At 42.5% G+C, this 18,903-nt stretch overlaps 1 protein-coding gene across 2 annotated transcripts in view; it reads right to left on the bottom strand.

Annotated features, from left to right (window-relative positions):
* The window catches only part of MCF2L2 (MCF.2 cell line derived transforming sequence-like 2), a 224,251-nt gene that overhangs the window by 83,367 nt on the left and 121,981 nt on the right, over nucleotides 1-18,903 (bottom strand). For both annotated transcript variants that reach the window (XM_049881580.1, XM_049881586.1), the window contains exon 15: nucleotides 1,605-1,690. In XM_049881580.1, the coding sequence (XP_049737537.1) occupies nucleotides 1,605-1,690 (86 nt within the window). The remainder of the gene's footprint in view (nucleotides 1-1,604; nucleotides 1,691-18,903) is intronic.

Here is an 18,903-nt window from a genome sequence, read left to right as displayed (position 1 = left end):
CTATCTGCAGTTTAGGTATCCATGGGGGTCTTGGAATGTATCCCCTGCAGATAAGGGGAGACTACTGTATTTTTTTCAAATATAGTGATTAAGGAAATACAGATCAAACTATGACAGCAAAGCCTGGTGGTCTTCAGGTATCTACTGAAAGCTGGTGATAGAGCAAAATCACTGGGGCCCTGGTGCTGCAGTCCAGAAGGTCAGCAGTTCAAAGCCACCAGGCGCTCCCTGGAAACCCTATGAGGCAGTTCTACTCTGTCCTATAGGGTCGCTATGAGTCAGAATCAACTCGACGGCAATGGTTATCTCCTGTTTAATCCCCTTGCTAGTTTCACTGTTTCTTAAAGTTCTTTTCCAAGAATCATAAAGATATTTTTGTTTAATTAGTTAAATGCCATGACTTTTTTTCTTTGTATGCCTCCTTAAAAGTATGATTTAATGGTTCCCTGTAAATTAATACAACAATTCATCAATGACCTTAAAGGAAGGACCCATTTAACTAGAGTTTAAAATGATAAAAGTAGGCATGGGTTTTAGGAACAGAAACACCCCAAAAGATACTGTCCCTTAAGGAGAACAACGGAACACAACGCTGAGGGGTTTTCACAGGGACAGCCCTACTATGCACGCTCTCACTTTCAGAAATGCAGTACTGGGCCGTTTACTGTAACTCAAGGATATACTTCAATCTGCAGGAGCCCCACGTACGCTTGCTCAAGTAAACCTTAAAGTGGAAGAATACAACGTAGTCTAATCAAACTAATACTGGCTTTTAATCAAGGGGCAAGTTCCTAAAGACATTTGTTCATTCACTCTACAGGTGTTTTTGTTTTTGAGAGCCTGCTAAAAGCCAAGCATGACAGAATCTGGGGTTAAATGCGGCTCACGTCAAGTGGTGTGGCCAAAAACAACGGGACTATGCCAGAATAGCAGTAATCACAGAGGTTTTAGTATAAAGAACATTAAAAAAAATTAAAATCTCCTTATGCTTTTGGTCTTTACCTTCTTAATTCAGACTTTCTGAACTGCATAGCATTTATGTGGATGGAAACACCTTTGTGTAGACCAAAATTAGTCTTACATTTGTATAAATTGTGGCTTTTGGGGACCAGCAGCCTTTAAATGCTCTAAAACCAACAATTCAATCAATATTAAAATTAACTTAATAATTTTTTTTTTTTTTAAATACTAGGTATCCTCAGAAAGGGAGCCCTGGTGGTGCAGTGGTTTAAGTGCTTGGCTGCTAACCAGAAGGTCAGCAGTTTGAAGCCACCAGCTGCTCCTCGGGAGAAAGATGTGGCAGTCTGCTTCTGTAGAGATGACAGCCCTGGAAACTCTATGGGGCAGTTTACTCTGCCCTATAAGGGGCACTCTGAGTCAGAATCAGCAACAGGTATCCTTGGAAACTTGGTTTATAAGATGATCATTTTTAGCCCTTTGGCTTGTTGCTTTTTAACTGATGCAAATGAAGGTTAGCACTTAGAATACTATGATTCTACCTGGGAAAGTGATGCGATATAAAACATGATCGTCTCCTCCTTGCCCTCCTTCCCCTGACCCAAGGGGATAAAAATGACTCCTACAAATGGATTCTGCCATCTTACCTGCTGGGGGAAAGATTTTCAAGGCTGTCAAGCTGCTCCAGTTCAGGGTTCTCCATATCTTGACTACTTTCAACTATTTCTTCATTCTAAGGTGAAAGAAATTCTCGTAAGACAGTCTATTTGACTTTTTTGAGGCCTTTTAATCCATGTTCCCACCCCCACTTCTTTCTTTGTTTTGGCATTTTTTTTTTTTTAATGTTCTCCATGAGCAACAGTTTCTCATCTTGCTCTTTCTTTCTCGGGCTTTCCCCACCACTTTGGATTTATTACAGTTTCCCCTCCCTTTGTTAGGTGCCATCGAGTCAATTTTCACCTCATAGTGGCCCCGTGCGACAGAGCAGAACTGCCCCAAAGGGTTTTCTAGGTTGTGGTCTTTAAGGGAGATCACCAGGTCTTTCTCCCGTGGAAGCTCCGGGTAGGTTTGAACCACCAGCCTTCCAGTTACCAGCCAAGCATTGTTGTACCACCAAGGCTCATGTCAAAACTCACTCTCAAAAGTACGGATCTTTTTTTCTTTAACGATAAAAGACTATCAACATTGTAGGAGCCTGGGTGGCACAAACGGTTTGTACTTGATGGCTGAAAGTTGGCAGTTTGAACCCACCCAGCCATACCTTGTAAAAAGAGGCCTGGCAATCTGCTTCCGTGAAGATTACAGCCAAAAAAAACACTATGGAGCAGTTCTAGTCTGTAATACATGGGGTCACTATGAGTTGATGGCAATAGGTTTGGTTTGGTTTTATTAACATTGTACTTTTCCCCACTAAAAAAAAAAAAAATTTTTTTTCCCCCACTAGGTCATAAAAAAGATTCAGAATTTTTTTTTTTTTTTGTGCTTTAGATGAAAGTTTACAGAGCAAATCAGTTTCTCATTAACAATTAATATACCTATTGTTTTGCGACCTTGGTTGCCAACCTCATAACATGTCAACACTCTCCCCTTCTTGACCTTGGGTTCCCCATTATCAGCTTTCCTGTCCCCTCCTGCTCCTGGGTTGGTGTGTCCCTTTAGTTTCATTTTGTTTTATGGGCCTGTCTAATCTTTGGCTGAAGAGTGAACCTCAGGAGTGACTTTATTACTGAGCTATAAAGGTACCCTGGGGCCACACACTCGGGGTTTCTCCAGTCTGTCAGACCAGTAAGTCTGGCCTCTCTTTTCTTTTTTTTTTGTGAGTTAGAATTTTGTTCTACAGTTTTCTCCAGCTCTGTCCAGGACCCTCTATCGTGATCCCGGTCAGAGCAGTCAGCCGTGGCAGCCGGGAACCATCTAGTTGTACTGGGCAAAAGATTCAGAATTTGAGCTAGAAAAAACAATAAAGAGATCATTTCATTCAATATCTCCAGTATTTTGGTAAATAAATCATGGGGCCTGGCGAAGTTGTCATTTGCCAAAGGCCAAAAAGGATGGCTAGAGGCAGAAATGAGATATGCCCAGTTTCTACTTTCACAGACTGGTGATCGAAAGTCCACAAGCCTGCCTGCGAACTAAAAGGTTGGAGGTTCAAGTTCATCCAGAGGCACCTGGGAAGAAGGGCGTGGCAATCCACTTCTGAAAAATCTGCCATTGGAAACCCTATGGAGCATAGTTCTAGTCTGGCACACACGGGGTCTCTATCAGTTGGACTCGATTCAATGGCAACTGGTTTTTCTTTCACTTAGAAAATACCTTTAGGATGCATTCATGGTGTTACCTCTATCAGTAGTTCATTCCTTTTTAGTGCTAAGTAGTATTCCACTGTTCGGATGCACCACAATTTATCCTTTTCAAGCTATATTTTAAATCATCGCTGTGGAAACATCACTAAACCCAAAACAAAACCAAACTCATTGCCACTGAGTTGATTCCAATAGCGACCCTATAGGACAGAGTAGAACCCCCATGGGGTTTCCAAGGAGTGGCTGGTGGATTTGAACTGCCGACCTTTCGGTTAGCAGCCAAGCTCTTAACCACTGTGCCACCAGGGCTCTGTGGAAACATCATTAAACCAAAACAAAACAAAACCTGTTGCTGTCGAGTCGATTCCAACTCATAGTGACCCTATTGGACAGAGCAGAACTGCCCCATAGGGTTTCCAAGGAGCTGTTGGTGGATTTGAACTGCCAACCTTTTGGTTAGCAGCCAAACTCTTAATTACTGTGCCACCAGGGTTTCCAAGGATAAATCCAGTGACAGCTCTGTTTAAACAAGTTGTTTTACATTCTCAGAAACGAGAGTGCAGATTCAGAGAGGGCCTTAACAAGTAAACTAAACTTTCCTTGCAAATTAGAGCTGCAAGTTGTAGGATGCGCTTTCCCCAGACTGGGAAAGAACTGTGGGGAAGTCTCCTTCTGAAAGTGACAGGCTACTCAGCCAGCTACTGACAACACAGGACGAGACACCTCCCCAGAATTTACAGAGAGCCGAGACACCTCCCTGGAATTTACAGAGAGCCGTCAAGATAAGGTGGTCTTATCACCCACATGGAACATGAGATTGGCAATTAAAAAAACGTTTGCTGAATGAAAGAAAACCATGGATCTTCAATCTTTTTTGCAGATGTATTCCTAAATCTGGTATCCTATCCAAGAAGCAAACTAACAAATAAGAGAGTATCTGGGTTACTAGTTTTGCCAGTTCAGCTCTAAAATATGAGAGTAATCTTACATTCCAAGTTCGTATATTTTTTCTTTTAAAATATGATGTTGTCCAAATAAGAATCTAAATTTTTAGTTCCCTCTATTATATATTTGACCAGAGATTAGAAAATATTTTCCATGAGGCAGCATATGAAAGTAAATTGCAGTCACAGGACTTAAACCAATCTAGTTATTTCTACCGCACTACCATTTTCTATACCACGGACTACCAAAAAAAGAACAAATCTGTCGTGGGAGAAGTACAACCAGAATGTTCCTGAGAAGCAAGCACAGCAAGACTGCGTCTTACATACTTTGGACATGTTATCAGGAGGGATCAGTCCCTGGAGAAGAATATCATGCTTAGTAAAGTAGAGCATCAGCAAAAGAGAGGAAGACCCTCAACGAAATGGACTGACACAGCGGCTGCAACAGTGGGCTCAAGCATAACAATTGTGAGAATGGTGCAGGATAGGGCAGTGTTTCTTTCTTTTGTACTTAGGGTCACTATGACTCGACGGCACCTAACAACAACAACCATTTTCTATATAAAAGCTGAATTACACTAACACGGCAGTAAATATCACTTAATATCCCTTTGCAGCACTGCATCTATGATGTTATCTTTGCCTGAAATACCCACTGGACTTTGAGCTCCCCGAGGGCCTATTTATCTTTGGATCCTCAATACACAATACAGGGCCTGTATAAAGAGTAACCACTGTTACTAACAAAACTTCCTCTTACTGTAGAACTTGTTCTTGCTTACAAATGAACTGTGCTGTTTCCAACTCTACTGATCTATTGTGGTTGTTGGCAGTTGCCATCCAGTCGGCTCTGGCTCATGGTGACCCCATGCACATAAGAAGGAACTGTTGTCCATTGTTGTGGCCACTGTGTATTTTGAGTGCCTTCCAACCTAGGGAGCTCATCTTCCAGCATTGTATGGGACAATACACTGTTGTGATCCATAGGGTTTTCACCAGCTAGTTTGTGGAAGTAGGCCTTCTTCCTAGTCTGTTTTAGTCTGGAAGCTCTACTGAGACCTGTCCACCATGGGTGACCCAGCTGGTATTTGAAATGCTGGTGGCATAGCTTCCAGCATCACAGCAACACACAAGCCACCACAGTAGACAAACTGGGCGGGACAGAGTGTAGGGCTTCTTATTTCATAATAACCTAGTGACCGAAAATAGCAATAACTCAAGTGGCTGCAACAATGAGTTCAAGCATAACAACGATTGTAAGGATGGCTCAGAACCGGGCAGTGTTTCGTTCTGTTGTGCGTAGGGTCGCTTTGAGTCGGAACTGACTCGACAGCACCTAACAACAACAACAAGGTGTAGGTATAGACTTTGTCCTCTTTTACACTAAATGATGACGTCCCTTTAATTTACAGACTCTGTTATGAGGTGCCCTCACGAGCATGCTGAAATGCCTTCAACCCATTATGTTCCTGCCATATGTCAGACAACTGGGGTGGGGTGGGGTGGAGGGAAACTGCTCTGCCAATCAAGTCTGGCTGGAGTACAACACTGGCCCCACTTAGGATTAACGGGAGGGACCCACAGCAGACGTGGGGAATTCTTTAACCAGAGCCTAGAGTGAGGTAGTTCACTGGACTGTTTCCCAGTGTTTTGCTAAGGCTTAGATATTGTGTTGTAGTGCAGTAGTTTTCAAAATCCTACCATAACCCACAAGAAGTATGTTTATATCACAACACGCACAACCATATATACTACTAAAAAACCCTTTTTCAGTTACATTTTAACTTTCCTTAACTACATGTGATACACTTTTTTTTTTTTTTGTACTTCAAATGAAGATTTACAGAACTAGTTTCTCATCAAACGGTTAGTACACACATTGTTCTATGACATTGGTTAACAATCCCACGACATGTCAACACTCTCCCTTCTGAAACCTGGGTTCCCTATTACCAGCTTTCCTGTCCCCTCCTGCCTTCTAGTCCTTGCCCCAGAGCTGGTGCGCCCCTTAAGTGTTGTTTTGTTCCATGAGCCTGTTCAATCTTTGGCTGAAGGGTGATCCTCAGGAGTGACCTCATCACTGAGCTGAAAGGGTGTCCAGGGGCCATACTCTCAGGGTTCCTCCAGTCTCTGTCAGGTCAGCAAGTCTGGTCTTTCCTTTTGAGTTAGAATTTTGCTCTATATTTTTCTTCAGCTCTGTCCAGGACCCTCTACTGTGATCCCTGTCAGAGCAGTCAGTGGTGGTAGCCCGGTACCATCCAGTTGTACTGGACTCAGTCTGGTGGAGGCCATGGTAGATGTGATCCATTAGTCCTTTGGGCTAATCTTTCTCTTGTATCTTTAGTTTTCTTCATTTTTCCTTGCTCCTGAAGGGGTGAGACCAGTGGAGTATCCTAGATGGCCACTCACAGGCTTTAAAGACCCCAGACGCTACTCACCAATGTAGAATGTAGAACTCTTTCTTTATAAACTATGTTATACCAATTGAGCTAGATGTTCCCCAAGACCATGGTCCCATAGCCCTCAGCCAAGCAATTCACTCCCTCAGGGAATTTAGATGTGTCTGTGGAGCTCCCATGACCTTGTCTTGTACAAGTCGTGCTGGATTCCTCAGTATTGTGTGACTGTCATACCCTTCACCCAACTTTCCACTTATCAACTGTCTATTTATTGTTTTTCCATTCCACCCCTCCTCTCCCTGGTAACCAAAGGTTATTTCTTTTTTGTGTGTAAACCTTTTCATGAGTTTTTACAGTAGTGGTCTCATACTATATTTGTCCTTTTGTGATTGACTTATATCACTCAGCATAATGTCCTCTAGATTCATCCATGTTATGAGATGCTTCACAGATTCATCATTGTTCTTTATCGTTGCATAGTACTCCATTGTGTGTATGTACCATAGTTTGTTTATCCATTCATCTGTTGATGGGCATCTAGGTTGTTTCCATCTTTTTGCTATTGTGAACAATGCTGCAGTGAACATGGGTGTGCATATGTCTATTCGTGTGACGACTCTTATTCCCCCAGGAGTGAGACTGCTGGATCACATAATATTTCTATTTCTAGCTTTCTAAGGAAGCACCAGATCGTTTTCCAAAATGGTTGTATCATTTTGCATTCCTACCAGCAGTGCATAAGAGTTTCAATCTCCCCAAAGCCTCTCCAACATTTGTTATTTCCTGTTTTTTTGATTTGTGCCAGTAATGCCAGGGTGAGATGGTATCTCACAGCAATAACTCAACGTTGATTTGCATTTCTCTAATGGCTAGTGATTGCGAGCATTGCCTCACGTGTCTGTTGGCCACTTGAATGTCTTCTTTGGTGAAGGGTCTGCTCATTTCCTTTGCCCATTTTTTAATTGGATTATTTGGGGTTCTTTTTGTTGTTGTTGTAGAGGTGTTAGATTTTCTTGTGGATTTTAGAGATCAGATCTTTGTCTGATTTATAATAACCAAATATTTTTTCCCAGTCTGCAGGTTCTCTTTTTTACTCTTTTGCTGAAGTCTTTTGATAAGCCTAAGTGTTTAATTTTTAGGAGATCCCAGTTATCTAGCTTATCTTCTGGAGTGTTTGTGTGTTGCTGGTTGTGTTTTGTATCCTGTTAATGCCGTGTATTAGGGCCTGTAACGTTGATTCTATTTTTTCTTCTATGAACTTCATAGTTTGGGGCTTTACATTTAGGTCTTTGATGATTTTGAATTAGTTTTTGTATATGGTGTGAGGTATGTGTTTCATTTTTTTGCAGATGGACATCCAGTTTTGCCTGCACCATTTGTTAAAAAGACTGTCTTTTCCCCATTTGATGGATTTTGGGCCCTTGTCGAAGATTAGGTGACCATAGGTGGATGGAGATACACTCTTTTTTAATTATGCTATTCCACTGCAGGAGCCCTGGTAGTGCAGTGGTTAAAGCACTTGGCTGATAATTGAAAGGTTGGCAGTTCAAACTCACCAACTAATCTGTGGGAGAAAGATGTGGTGGTCTGCTTCCGTAAAGATTAACAGCCTTGGAAACCCTATGGGGCAGTTCTACTCTGTCCTATAGGGTTGCTATGAGTGAGAATCAACTTAATGGCAGCAGGTTTGGTTAGGTTTATTCCACTGTACTCTGTTCTTTTTATTTATTTATTTATTTTTAAATGCTGGTGAAACCCCTAAATGGAGTTCACTATCACCATTGTGACCTATAATTTGAAAACCTCTTAAAAAATCAAAAGAGCATTAAACTTGGGTTTGAGAGGCAGACCTGGGTACGAATAGCTGGCATACTTTTCATTTAAAAGTAGCCTTGGTCAGGGCTTAAATTCTCTGCCACTTAATTCTCTCATCTGTAAAATAGGGATAATTACATTTACGTCACAGGGTTGTCGTGGTGATTAGAGACAATCTTAGAAAATGTTTAGCACAAAGAAAGGCTTAATCAGTGGCACTTATGATTGGCTTGGGAAACCCTGGTCGTGTAGTGGTCAAGAGCTTAGCTGCTAACCAAAAGGTTGGCAATTCAAATCCACCAGCTGCTCCTTGGAAGGAAGCCCTATAGGGCAGTGCTGCTCTGTCCTATAGGGTCACTATGAGTCGGAATCAACTCGACGGCACTTAACAACAACAACTGATGGCTCCTTAATATCTACTCATAGGGCCTGAGTGAGGTAACGTAGAGAAAGCACCCAGCACAGTGTCTGACCCTAGGAAGTGCTGGGCAAAAGCTACCTATTCATGTACAACACAGACCCCAATATTACTAACCAGCTGTGGGATCTGGATCAAGTCGCTTCATCTCCCTGGGCATCTACTTTCTTCTGTGTAAGGTGAGAGATTTGTGTGATCAAAACTTCCCTCTGCTTATAGTGTAAAACATCAAAACAAGTGTGATTGCTTCTGATTTTTAGATGAAAGCAAAATTGGAGCCAGAGTAGTTTGGGGGAAATTTTAACTTTAGGTTTCTGAAAGCTCTAGGAGGAAAGAGGGCATATTCAAATAAAAACCTGTTTATCTGGTTCTTTTATTCAAATGAAGTTGTTGCTGCTTGTTGCCACAGAGTCAGCTCTGACTCATGGCAACCCAGGTCCAACAGAGAGAAACACCGCCTGGTCCTACGCCTCTTCAGGATCGCTGGTGTAGAGCCCACTGTTGCAGCCATTGTGTATTTTCAGTGCCTTCCAACCCAGGGGGCTCATCTTCTAGCACTTTCATCTGGTAATTTTCTGTTGTGATCATAGGGTTTTCATCGGCTAATTTTCAGAAGCAGATGGCCAGGCCCTTTCTTTCCAGTCTGCCTTAGTCTGGGAACTCTGCTGAAACCTGTCTACCATGGGTGACCCTGCTGGTATTTGAAATACCAGTGGTATAGCTTCCAGCATCACAGCAACACACAAGCCACCAGAGTATGACAAACTGACAGACGGACGGTGAATTCAAATAATGGACCAAGAAAACTGACTAAAGACCAAACCACTCGTTGCTGCCATATATACACGCCTATGCATATATGTGTGTGCGTGTTCCCGAGGTAGCACAGACGGTTAATGCATTTGGCTACTAACTAAAAGATTGGATTCTACCCAGAGGTGGCTCAGAAGAAAGAGCTGGTGATCTACTTTCAAAAAAACAGCCATTGAAAACCCTGTGGAGCAGAGTTCTGCTCTGACACAAACGGAGCTGCCATGAGTCTGAATGGAATCAAATGGCAACAGGTTTGGGACCAGAGGGACCAGTCCCTGGGGAAGGACAACATGCGTGGTAAAGTAGAGAGTCACTGAAGAAGAGGAAGGCTCTCAATGAGATGGACTGACACAGTGGCTGCAACAAGGGGCTCAAGCACAACGACAACTGTGAGGATGGCGCAGGACCGGGCAGTGTTGCCCTCTGTTGTATACAAGGTCACTATGAATCAGAACCAACTCAATGGCACCTAACAACAACAACATTTTGAAGAAATATACCAAAAAAAAAAAAAGGAAAGAAACTCGTCGCTATTTAGTCGATTCCAACTCATAGTGACCCTATAGGACAGAGTAGAACTGTCCCATGGAGTTTCCAAGACACGCCTGGTGGATTCGAACTGCTGACCTTTTGGTTAGCACCTGCAGCACTTAACTACTACACCACCAGTGTTTCCTGAAGAAATATATGTTTTAAAAATTGAAGGAAAAAAAGGGCCAATTTCTTAGTCCAAAGGAATTTTGTAAAAAATCTTATTTTAATGTCTATGAAGAACTATATATATTTGAAAAGTTTTGATAGTAAATTTTCAGTTGATAATTAACATTTTAGGAGAAATAGCAACATTTTCGCCGAATCAAATTAGTTAAACAATTGTACTTTGTGATTTTAGGACTGCTTGGAAACCAATTTCAGTTCCAACTCTTTTAAAGCGATGGCATCTGCTAATTTAAGGTGACGGTATTATTTGTTATATTACCACATTTCTTAGAAAGAGAAGCTATTAGACCTAATTCTGAGGTAGAAAAGGTAAGGCAGATATGAAGGCCCAGAACCACCCTCTTCATTTAAAGTATTGAGAGTGATAATGACATGAAATGTTAAAAGTTTTAAGCATTTTCTGGCATTGTAAATTATGAAAACCTGAGAAAATAAATGAAGAGGTATGTCAAGTAAGAATCACTGAATAATTACCAGAATCTTCCCTATGAAATGGGGCGGGGGGTGTGGTGGAAGATACTGAAGATGGTGGAAAGGAAACCTCTCCAAGGGCATCATCCCTAGCCAAGTTCCCCGGTGGTCCCAGAGGCACAGCCTCAGAGAGAGAGACAAGCTTCATGAATGGGTGACTGTGTTCTCCTCTCCCACTGCTGGACTTCCTGGGGGGAGAGGAGAAAACCTCCATTTTTACTAAGACTCCGTGTTTTTTGACGTGGAGAACAATAAGAATTTTTTAAAAGCAGCAGCCACATGAAGACTCTTTTGTGGGAGCAGACTCCTATCTGGCTGGTTTGCCGTGTGTGTGCCACCCCACTGGCCTTTTCCAGGCACATCCTTTCCTCCTCTCCAAGTCAGTGCATGAAAAAGCCACTGCTTAAAGACCCCTTTGGATAACCAGGCAGTCCCTTTTTAAAATGCAAATTTTTCCTTAAGGGTTAAGGAGCTGTCAGCTGCCCATGTCATACTTTGCTGTCAAGTAGTTCATCTAGATTTTCTCCTACCTTAAAAAAATTTTTTTTTTTTTTTTTTTAAATCTAGATCAGCATTCCCTGGGTGGTACAAATAGTTAATGTGCTTGGCTGCCTTCAGAAAGGTTGGAGGTTGAAGTCCATGCAGAGGTGCCTCGGAAGAAAGGCCTGGTGATCTACTTCGGAAGAGTCAGCCATTGAAAACCTTACGGAGCCCAGTTCTACTCTGACACTCAGGCGGTCACTCTGAGTCCGAACAGACTCCGTGGCAACTGTCTTTTTTTTTTTTTCCTAGTCCAGATCAGCTGCATTGCGGGTGGGAAGGGAACTCCCAAGAGGGAAGAGAGGGGTGGGGAGGGAGGGCTTTAGGACATTTCATAGGTTGAAAAGCAGGCTCAAGGGGATGGAAGGAAACAGTCTTAAAACATTATGGAAATGGGAAAGTATTAGAGAAAAGGGAGGGGTGGGTCCCAAATATAGTGCTAACTAGACTTTGCCTATTTCCAAAATTTCCCAGGGTCTCTTTTATCCAAAATCTTGAACTTCCCAGCTAGTATTGTTAGTAATTAGCTCAATTTTCTTGCTGGTTAAATTAGCTTTTACAGGCTGGAATCCACCAGCTGCTCCTTGAAAACACTAGGAGGCAGTTCTACTCTGTCCTATAGGGTCACTAAGAGTCAGAATTGACTCGACGGCCATGGGCAATGGGTATATTTTGTATATGGGGAAAATGTCTTCTTAAAAAAAGTGGATGCTGTTTTAACAGTGATTTGCAAGTTGTTAATTCTGTCTAAAATATCAGAAATATTCATGTCACACACAACCTTTCTCCTATTCTTAAGCTAAGAAAATTTAAATAACTGTGCCAGGGACATTGAAAAGAAGTTGCCTGTACATCCTGAATTCTATCAGCTGTTTGATTTCATGTGACTTTAACCTCAGTGCATAAATTTCAATGTAACTTAATTTTCATATGTCTGTGAATCTTAACTGGTAAATAAAATCCAAATGAGCAAAGGGCTTTATTAGACTAATCTTCGGCTTAGGAAATCTGGTTGCTAGGCGAGTTCACAGATAATTTCCTCACAGCTACAAGGCCAGTGGGTGACTCTCCTAGTCTATTCTTTGCAGTCATACCAGAGTTATCTTCCTAACACAGGTCAGAGTCTGCCAATTCCCATTCTGCTCAACAATCCTCAACCAATCTTGCGGGTAGGGGCAAGGGCAGCTTCTGGGGCTGCATTGCCCCATGGACAGAAAGAGAGGGGTGGCTTGCTGCAACAGACCTATTGTTGTTAACAGCTGACTACCAGTCAGCCCTTAACACATGACGATCTCATGCACGAGGGAACAAAACTGCCCAGTCCTGCACCATCCCCATGATTGGTTGTGGGTAATTCATTGTAATTCATAAGGGTTTTCACTGGCTGATTTTCAGAAGTAGATCTCCAGGCCTTTCTTCCTAGTCTGTCTTAGTCTGGAAGCTCTGCTGAAACCTGTTCAGTGTCATAGCAACACACAAGCCTCCACTGACAGACAGGTGGTGGCTGCGCATGAGGTGCGCTGGCTGGGGATCAAACCCTGTGGAAGGCGAGAATTCTACCATCGAACCACCACTGCCCCGCGTTAGAGATCTATGGGACTCCACGAACTCTGGACTCAGCCTTCCGAAGGCCTGGTTTCCCACTGGTCTTCCTGAATGCTCTATCTGGACCAGGGAATTCATCCCACAAGGAATCCAGGACTGGAGTCTCAAAGTTATCTTCAATGTCTTCCTTCCCCTCCCTATAAACCTCTCCTCTATCTTCTCTGCCTGGATCTGCTCCTTTTTCATCCAACTTTCTCTGAGAGTCTAGTGAGAGTCTAGGTATGTCATTTTGCCTCATATTCTAAATTATTGGATATAAGTTATCTTTCCCCTGAAACGGGCTTGAGTATAGGCCCTATGTTAGAGCAATTTTCCTATGAGCCATAGCAATTGCCATAATCTATATTAAATTGAGCTGAACAAGCTACTCAAACTGGCTTCACCAAATATTTTAGTCATGTCATTTTTTTACTGGTCAAAGAACAAAGCCAACAACGACCTTAATGTTATTTTCTCATTCAGCTCCCTCAACAAGGATACATTCTTACAGGTCAACACTATCACCCCACTGCTCCTTGGACGAAAGGCTCAGTGATCTTTTTCCAAAAAATCAGCCACTGAAAACTTGGTGGAACCCAGTTCTACTATGGCACTCATGGGGTCACTATGAGTTGGAATCAACTCAATGGTAACTGGTAAGCTAGGATACAATTTAAGGCCTAAATCTGACCTTCCTTCAGCTTCTTTTCATCCTTTACACAAGATATTCTATAAACATAGGATTAGATGGGGAAATAAAATTCACTAAGCCTACTATGTACCAGGCATGTCATGTATTATTAATCAATAACCCTGTGAAGTTGCTATTATTGATGGCTGTTTTGCAGAAGAGGAAATTTAGGGTATGAGAGATTAAGTAAACTGCTAGTTGTTGTGTTGTTGTCAGGTACTGTCAAGCCAGTTCTGACAGAAGGAAACACTGCCTGGTCCTGCACCATCCTCACAATCGTTGCTATGCTTGAGCTCACTGTTGCAGCCACTGTGTCAATCCATCTCACTGAAGGTCTTCCTCTTTTTCACTGACTCTCTACTTTACCAAGCATGATGTCCTTCTCTAGGGACTGGTCCCTCCTGATAACATGTCCAGAGTATGTGAGATGTAGTCCTGCCATCCTTGCTTCTAAGAAGCACTCTGGTTATACTTCTTTCTAGACAGATTTGTTGTTCTTATGGCAGTTCATTGTATATTCAATATTCTTCACCAACACCGTAATTCTAAGGTATCAATTCTTCTATTTCCTTTATTCATTGTCCAGCTTTTGCATGCATATGAAGCAAATGAAAACATCACGGTTTGGGTCACATGCACCTTAGTCCTTAAAGTGACATCTTTGCTTTTTAACACTATAAATAGGTCTTTTGCAGTAGATATGCCCAATGCAATGTGGTCATTCGATTTCCTGACTGCTGCTTCCATGGGTGTTGATTGTGGGTCCAAGTAAAATGAAATCCTTGACAACCTCAATCTTTTCTCCATTTATCAGGATGCGGCTTATTGGTCCAGTTGTGAGGATTTCTGTTTTCTTCATGTTGAAGTGGAACCCATACCGAAGGCTGTGGTCTTTGATCTTCATCAGTAAGTGCTTTAAGTCCTTTTCACTTTCAGCAAGCAAGCTTGTGTCATCTGCATACTGCAGGTTGTTTAGGAGTCTTCCTCCAATCCTGACACTGAGTTCTTCTTCATATAGTCCGCTTCTCGAATTATTTGCTCTGCATACAGATTGAATAAGTACGGTGAAAGGATACAACCCTAATGCCTACCTTTCCTCATTTTAGAACACACAGTAGCTCCTTGTTCTGTTCGAACAACTGCCTCTTGGTCTTTGTACAGGTTCCTCACTAGCACAATTAAGTGTTCTGGAATTCCCATTCTTCATAAGGTTATCCATAATTTATTATGATCCACACAGCTGAATGCCTTTGCTAGTTAGATAGATTAAATAAGTAATTAGATAAATTAAGTTAGGTAGAAAACTAAACAGCTAGTTTCAGTTTTCAGCTTCGCTACTTCCTAGCATGACCCTTGGGAAACTTCCTTAACTTCTCAGAGTCTCCACAGAGGCACATATAAAACAGGGAAACATGGTCTTCCTTACCCCGCCTCAAGGACAAGAGTGAGACCAGGTGCAGACAGCAGCTGGCACCACGTCTGGTCCGCCATCGGTGTGAGCAGCCCCTTCCTTACCTCTTTCCCTTCCCCTCTTGCTGTTACCATTACGGAGCCTGCTTGCTCAGAAGCCTGAAAAGACCTCTGCTACTTTAAACAACTTTAACAGGTGCTCAGGACACTCTTCACTGACTGTCACAGCTAGTGGCTCTTCCTTTATCCTGTGGATGCACATTCAGGAAAAAGGACTTCTCATCACCCTTTGGCTTCTTTCCAGCTTCTGGAAAGGCTGTGTGTGAGCAGCCTGGGAAGCAGCCCCGATGAGTCATGCTTGCGAGCAGATCACTACTGCCAACAGCCGCAGCAGATCTCCTCGGTGGCGGCTTTCCCAGACTACGTCAGCCAGCCGAGCGTATGGGTACACCATGGCCCAGTGGCCCAGAAGACAGACTCTGCTGCCTTGGCAAGTTTAACTTGTCAAGTTTTCGAGAACTGGACAGTGAGCATCACCCTGCCAGAAAAGAGGGAACGTGTTTTTTTGGAATGATTTCTCAGATGATAACAAAATCACAATTTTAGTTGCAGGTGGGGACTACTGGTGACTGTAACGGCAGTTACGGATGGTTTTGGTTCCCAGTTTTTTGGTTATTTTTCCAGTATGCACATTTACTCTTGAGGGCGAGGTGGGCACTTATTACAGTGGGATGATTTGTTCGCCTGGGCTGGCTGTGGTTTCATTTCATCTTTGAGTTCTAGACCTACAGCCAACAGAACGTCAGGACTGCCTCCCTAAGTCAGATGATGTTCTATCCATCCTGGTCATTCATCTTTGACAGTGGTCCCCAAACAAAAGGGGCCACGACTGTTCTTGATGTTCGTGAACCTCTTTGTTCCCTTTTAATAGCCCATGGGCGGTGCAGACATAAATAAAATCCTTTTTTCCTAAACTTAACTTTTTATGACATATTTTGGAGTAATGGCTTCCCTGGTAGACTATAGACTATGTGAAATCTGAATTGCAGTTATTAGTCCTAATCAGATTTCTGGAGCCCTGGTGGTGCAGGAGATAAGAGCTCGGTCGCTAACCAAAAGATCAGCAGTTCAAATCTACCAGCCACTCCTTGGAATCCCTATGGGGCAGTTCTACTCTGTCATATAGGGTCGCTGTGAGTTGAAATTGACTCGACGGCAATGGGTTGGCTTTTTAGTTTGGTTTAATTCAATTTCTAAGTCTGGGATTCAAGGAGTTAGTGCATAAATCCACTTTCTTCTTACTCACATTGTTCATGACTTTATGGATTTTGCTCTCAGAGCCTTGGTCTTTATAAACAGAAGCCTGGTGTCCCTTGGCAGCCTGTTCCTATCCTGCTTCTTCCACCACCTTGACTAGTAACAGACACAGAGTTGTAGGAAAAGCCCCTCAGTAAGTACACAAAGCCACGGAAGGAAAAAACAACCGAAGCACAGAAGGATGACTTAACGTTCACATGTGCTTGCTTTGATGGTGCCCATACTGTTGGTGGTCTGCCAAACACAGACAGGCGTTAACATCTCACAGGGTGGACTTGGAGTCTGGGTTAAATAAACAACACAGAAGAAGGAGGAAGCCATATGCCTGGTGGTCAGAGCTTCTTGGATTCTGTTCAGCACTTCCCAACCTATCCTTATCTCCTCCTGCACTGCCTACTTTTACCCATACGTAAAATAGGAGTAAATCATCACGGATAGCTTACAGAAACCTTTGGTTTCAAATACTTAAAGGTCTTCCCTGAGGAAAGGTGCTTCATATTTACTGACCATATTTCCTTTTTTTTTTTTTTGTTTTTTACAACAAATAAAACGATAGCACTGATATTTATTGTTTATAATTATTGAAATAATTCACTCTAGCTTGGATTGGGAACCCTGGTAGAGTAGTGGTTAAGAGCTACAGCTGCTAACTAAAAGGTAAGCAGTTCGAATCCACCAGGTGCTCCTTGAAAACCCTATTTTGCAGTTCTACTCTGTCCTATAGGGTCGTTATGAGTCGAAATCGACATGACGGCAACTGAAAAAAAATCTGGGGGGGGGGATTATTTTATATAAGAACCTCCACATACTTAAAATTCCTGTGACATCTATATAAAGCATACAGGTCATAAATACGCAGCTTAAAGATGGGTAGATTAAGTCATGGAACTATGAAGTGAGCTCAAAGCACAGCGTAAGTGACAAAGGCCTGTGACTTTAAGGGCAGAATCTGGGGCCCAGTGACTTGACAGAGCCCTCACTTCAGAGACAACATCCCATCAAAAGCATAGGTGCAGAAAAGGCTAGGTTGCTGTTCAGAGTTGAAGATCATCACAGTTAAATGCTTTTTATACCACCTTAATGACTCCACCGACTTCGTGGGGGTCAAGTCGGGCAAAGTTTAGTTATGTTCACCCCTTTCAAAAAAATTGCTATCTTCTTTCTAAAATGGCTGATCAAGACTGTATTGATTTGCAAACTGTTCCCTAACTCTAAAAGATGCATGGTGCAACTCCACCAACCATTAAGAATTTGGAAACAGCAATGTTTATGTCCTCATGTGCCCAGGATACGGAAGGATGACTAAATTTGACAGAAGAATGCGGATTTCTCTCTCTAACATAAGTCTGCCGGAAACTCTGGTGTCCACGCTGTTTCTACGTCCAGTAAGAAAAGTCTAAGGCTTGCTTTTTGCCTAACTCCTAACGGCCAGCAAGATCCCTGTGGGTTTCTTTCTTTGGATGCGTCAGAGACTGATGATGCATCTGGCCTCTTGCCTCTCACTGAAGTTCATTTGAGCCCATGATCTCTGGCCTCTGCTTTAGAGCCATTCAGGTAGCCAGACATTGAATTTTCAGTGAGGCAAGGGAAAGAGAACAACTGGAATTCCTACGGAGCAAGATACAGTCACAATTCATTTTATTTGGGCTTTTAACAATAACACCACTTTACAGTTACACAGTGCTCGGCAAAGACAAGAAATCAAGGTTTAGCGAGGCTAGGGTACTTCAATCCAGGGCTTCCTGGTTCCAAAGTTCATGCTCCTTTGTTTTTTAAATTTTATTTTGAAAGAATCGCAGGCTCACAGAGGTTACAAAGAAATGCACAGAGCAGTCCTTTGCACACTTCCCTTAGCCTTCCCAGTGGTGGCATCTCACAGGATGATGGCACAATATCAAAGCCAAGAAGTTGACATTGGCATGATCCAGAGTTTGTTCAGATTTCATCAGCTACACACGCCTTTTGTGTGTGTGTGTGTGTGTGTGCGTGTGCATAGCTCTATGCAATGCTGTCATTCTCTTTTTATACGCGAACCACATACTATTCTAAAACCAAAAACCAAACCCGTTGTTGCTGAGTCGATTCCAACTCACAGCGACCGTATAGGACAGAGTAGGACTGCCCCACAGGGTTTCCAAGGAGCAGCTGGTGAATTCCAACTGCTGACCTTTTGGTTAGCAGCCTGAGCTCTCAACCACTGTGCTACCAGGACAGAACAATTTTAAATATGAGGCCAGGCTATAGGAAAGAATAAAGAAACAACAACTGCCGACCTTTTGGTTAGCAGCCTGAGCTCTCAACCACTGTGCTACCAGGACAGAACAATTTTAAATATGAGGCCAGGCTATAGGAAAGAATAAAGAAACATCTCTCTCAACAAAACAGGATCTAACAAGGATGAACATGACCAAGATGGTTTTTTTTTTTTTTTTGCATCAAGTTGCAATTAAGAAAAAAATATCCAACAAACCTCTAAGCTCTTGGGAGTGCTAGTCTGTGGTATGTGCCTTTGTGGGCA

This window comes from Elephas maximus, chromosome 1 (genome assembly GCF_024166365.1).
Source record: "Elephas maximus indicus isolate mEleMax1 chromosome 1, mEleMax1 primary haplotype, whole genome shotgun sequence".
In the NCBI taxonomy this organism is placed as follows: domain Eukaryota; kingdom Metazoa; phylum Chordata; class Mammalia; order Proboscidea; family Elephantidae; genus Elephas; species Elephas maximus.
This window is presented reverse-complemented; position numbering and strand designations above follow the sequence as displayed.